Source organism: Capricornis sumatraensis, chromosome 4 (assembly GCF_032405125.1).
Source record: "Capricornis sumatraensis isolate serow.1 chromosome 4, serow.2, whole genome shotgun sequence".
NCBI lineage: Eukaryota > Metazoa > Chordata > Mammalia > Artiodactyla > Bovidae > Capricornis > Capricornis sumatraensis.
This window is the reverse complement of record NC_091072.1, coordinates 102,300,312-102,303,111: the sequence shown is the minus strand read 5'-3', so window position 1 is coordinate 102,303,111 and position 2,800 is coordinate 102,300,312. Positions and strand designations below refer to the sequence as shown.

General features: G+C 41.5%; 1 protein-coding gene across 1 annotated transcript; it reads right to left on the bottom strand.

Annotated features, from left to right (window-relative positions):
* Nucleotides 1-2,800, bottom strand: LOC138078482 (protein EFR3 homolog A-like). The gene is given in 2 exon segments (XM_068971302.1): nucleotides 1-2,628; nucleotides 2,699-2,800. Coding segments are annotated over 2 exon segments (2,466 nt in total). The 5' UTR covers nucleotides 2,786-2,800; the 3' UTR covers nucleotides 1-249.

Below are 2,800 nucleotides of genomic sequence, written 5' to 3'. Positions count from 1 at the left end.
TAACAATGAATTAATGTGAGACCAATATATGTTCAATTTTAAAAGCCAACAGGAACCTAAAAATAAAAAATTAACATGGCATAAACCCATCTTCAAAAGTACTCTATAAATCATAGAGCTACAAAATTTCTAACCTGGTATGCCAAGCATTTGGTTAATAAATTCCATCATAATTTTCAGTAAAGTAAACCCTGAAAAGTCAGCTTGGCCCTAGTTGTTACACTTTCTGCTGAGGTCTTCATGAGCCACTCAGTACACACACAGATCTGGAAACTTCATCTCGTAGACTGGGACAGACTGGTATTGGGCGTGCCCGGAAGTGATGGTCAGTGTTCCCGATGGGCTGGGAGGAGGACGTATGGTGAGTTCCAATATTTGAGCAAGTCTATCATGAAGCAAATTTGCTTTGGATTCACACTATGCTGCTATTTCTTCAAAAGGTGCTTTCTGGAATTTCTCTATCACTAGACGCTTCTTTTCCTTTTCCTGTTCTTCCATTCCACTGGTATCAATTGCTTTCTTCAGTGCTTCAAAGGTGATTTCTTCAGTGTTACTAACCACATCATCAGAAGGAATGCTGTTGGGTAAAATATCCACCTGAATGGATATGGTGTCCACAATACTCTTCCTTCTAGAAAGTCGATCGTCATCTGTCACTTGTGGTATGTATGGGACTGACAACCTCTCAACACTATAGCCACTGCCACCTAGTGACTCTGCAATCTTGTTGGTCAAAAAGTACAAATTTTTGTCATGCTTCTTTAAAGATTCTGGAAGCATGCACTTATCTCTGAAAATATGCTCTGGTAGAAAATAAGGGGCTTCCATAGTTCGAATTTCAATAACCTTGCTAACATGCTGACAAAACGCAGGAACAGCTATCATCTGACTTACAAAGTTGAGGTATGCAGCAACCAGCGCCATGATTCCACAATGATGGAACATTGGTAAATTATCTTCATTGATAATTGCACTGTCCTGTAAAGCAATGGCTAATCGAATGAGATCAATAACTACTTCTTCATTGGCCAATTCAATAGTTATAAGAGCAAGAGAAGTATAAAGTAGCTCATAGTTTTTGTGAACATTGTCTTCTTCTTTACAGCCCAAATATATGTGCCGATATAGCTGCTGCCCATTCTTTTTCATGAAACTTGTGTCTTGTCTACAAATTTTTTCTCTTTTTATTTTTAGGTCAGCCACATCTGGTATTATTCTGATCCCTCGAAGCTTTGCCCTGTTGTCATGGCGATCCATGAGATTATGCATTACTTCCAAGACTAACTGCCTCAGTTCATAGTCTTCCATGAGGGACGGTAATAGCAAAGGGTCCAGGAAAGACCCTGGCAGTGCAGTAACGATTGTCTTCGCTTTGTATCCAGAAGTTACCATAAGCAAAGATTGCAGCAACATTATTTGAATCCGCCTGGTTCCCAAATCCCCTAATTGACTGATATCCAAAGTATGTGTAGATGTTCCAAAAACAGGTACTTTGCCCATAATGAACATCATGATTTCTGACCTCTGATAATCTGGTAGGTTACTTCCAAAAAATCCTATTGTTTGGATGATAGCATTCTGCACAATCTTCTCATCACTGTCTTTGGAACTTGTGTTTAAGTTGGCATTGCCTATAGGGCCTCCCTGTAAATCATTTGCTTCAAATTCAACACTGAGACGCAGATGCTTCAACAGGGTGTTGAAGACTTCCAGCACTGTGGGTCCTATGGAACCTTTAGCAGCAATGGCAACAGCCTCTAATAGAACCTGAATAATACCTGCTCGAACCCGTGGAGAATCTTTTTTACAAGCATCAAGGTGTCCGAGAATCTCCCGGATTACATGGTGAGAATACTGAGCCTGAATGGAATACATTATAATTTTAAAACAATGAACTGCAAACTCATTGGGATCCCATAGTTTGTGATGATCCAAATGCGCAAAAACTGGTCTCACAGCATTATTCATATTCCCAAAGCTCGCCCGGCCCAGCAGTTCTCTGAAGCAGTTTTCAGCCAGCACAACAGGATTCTCTTCTTTGTCTGCTGCTGAAGGAGAAGGAGGAGGGCCTATGCGACTGTCAGCCTCTTCTATCTTTTGCACGTTGAACAGCAGGGATGGAACAATTTTATCCATATGCTGAGGCTCCCAAATGGTAGCCCGAAGTTCATCATTTACTGTTTTACGAACCACACCTTGAATACCTCTGATTCCAGCGATTCGGATTTCTGTTCGTGTTTCTGGATCACTATGATAGGAGTGACACATGGCACTGAAGCGAGATACAAAAAAGTCGTAACGTCTATGATACGACGGTGTGTCTTCTTCAATATTTGCAAATTTGACAAAAGAATTTGTTCCAAGAACTTGAAGCTTTGGTTCCCCTGATTCCAGCAGTTTTGCTACCGTATGAAGAAAGCTTTCTACAAACGGCTTGATGCTTTGAGAATGGCAGGCCATAAGAAGTTGGTCCAATGCCTCCATAGCAATTAAAACATACCCAGTACGATGTCTGACAACATCCCTGCTCAACCTTTCTGCAAGGTAAGAACCAATTCGATCCAGTTTCTCTGGAGCAGATACAGCATAAAATGTCAATTTCTCCATATCAGCTTTAACAAGGCCATCCTTAGGGAGATCAGCAGGGGGGAAGGATGGGTCAGCAAAGAGAAGGATCAGTAGATGTAGATCAAATTACTTTTGGATCTTCCGGGAATATGTTGTCCACCAGGCGTTTGTAGCGAGGACACAGAGCAGAACAGCAGCAACACACTGGGGTAGGCATGGTGACCGAGCCGCG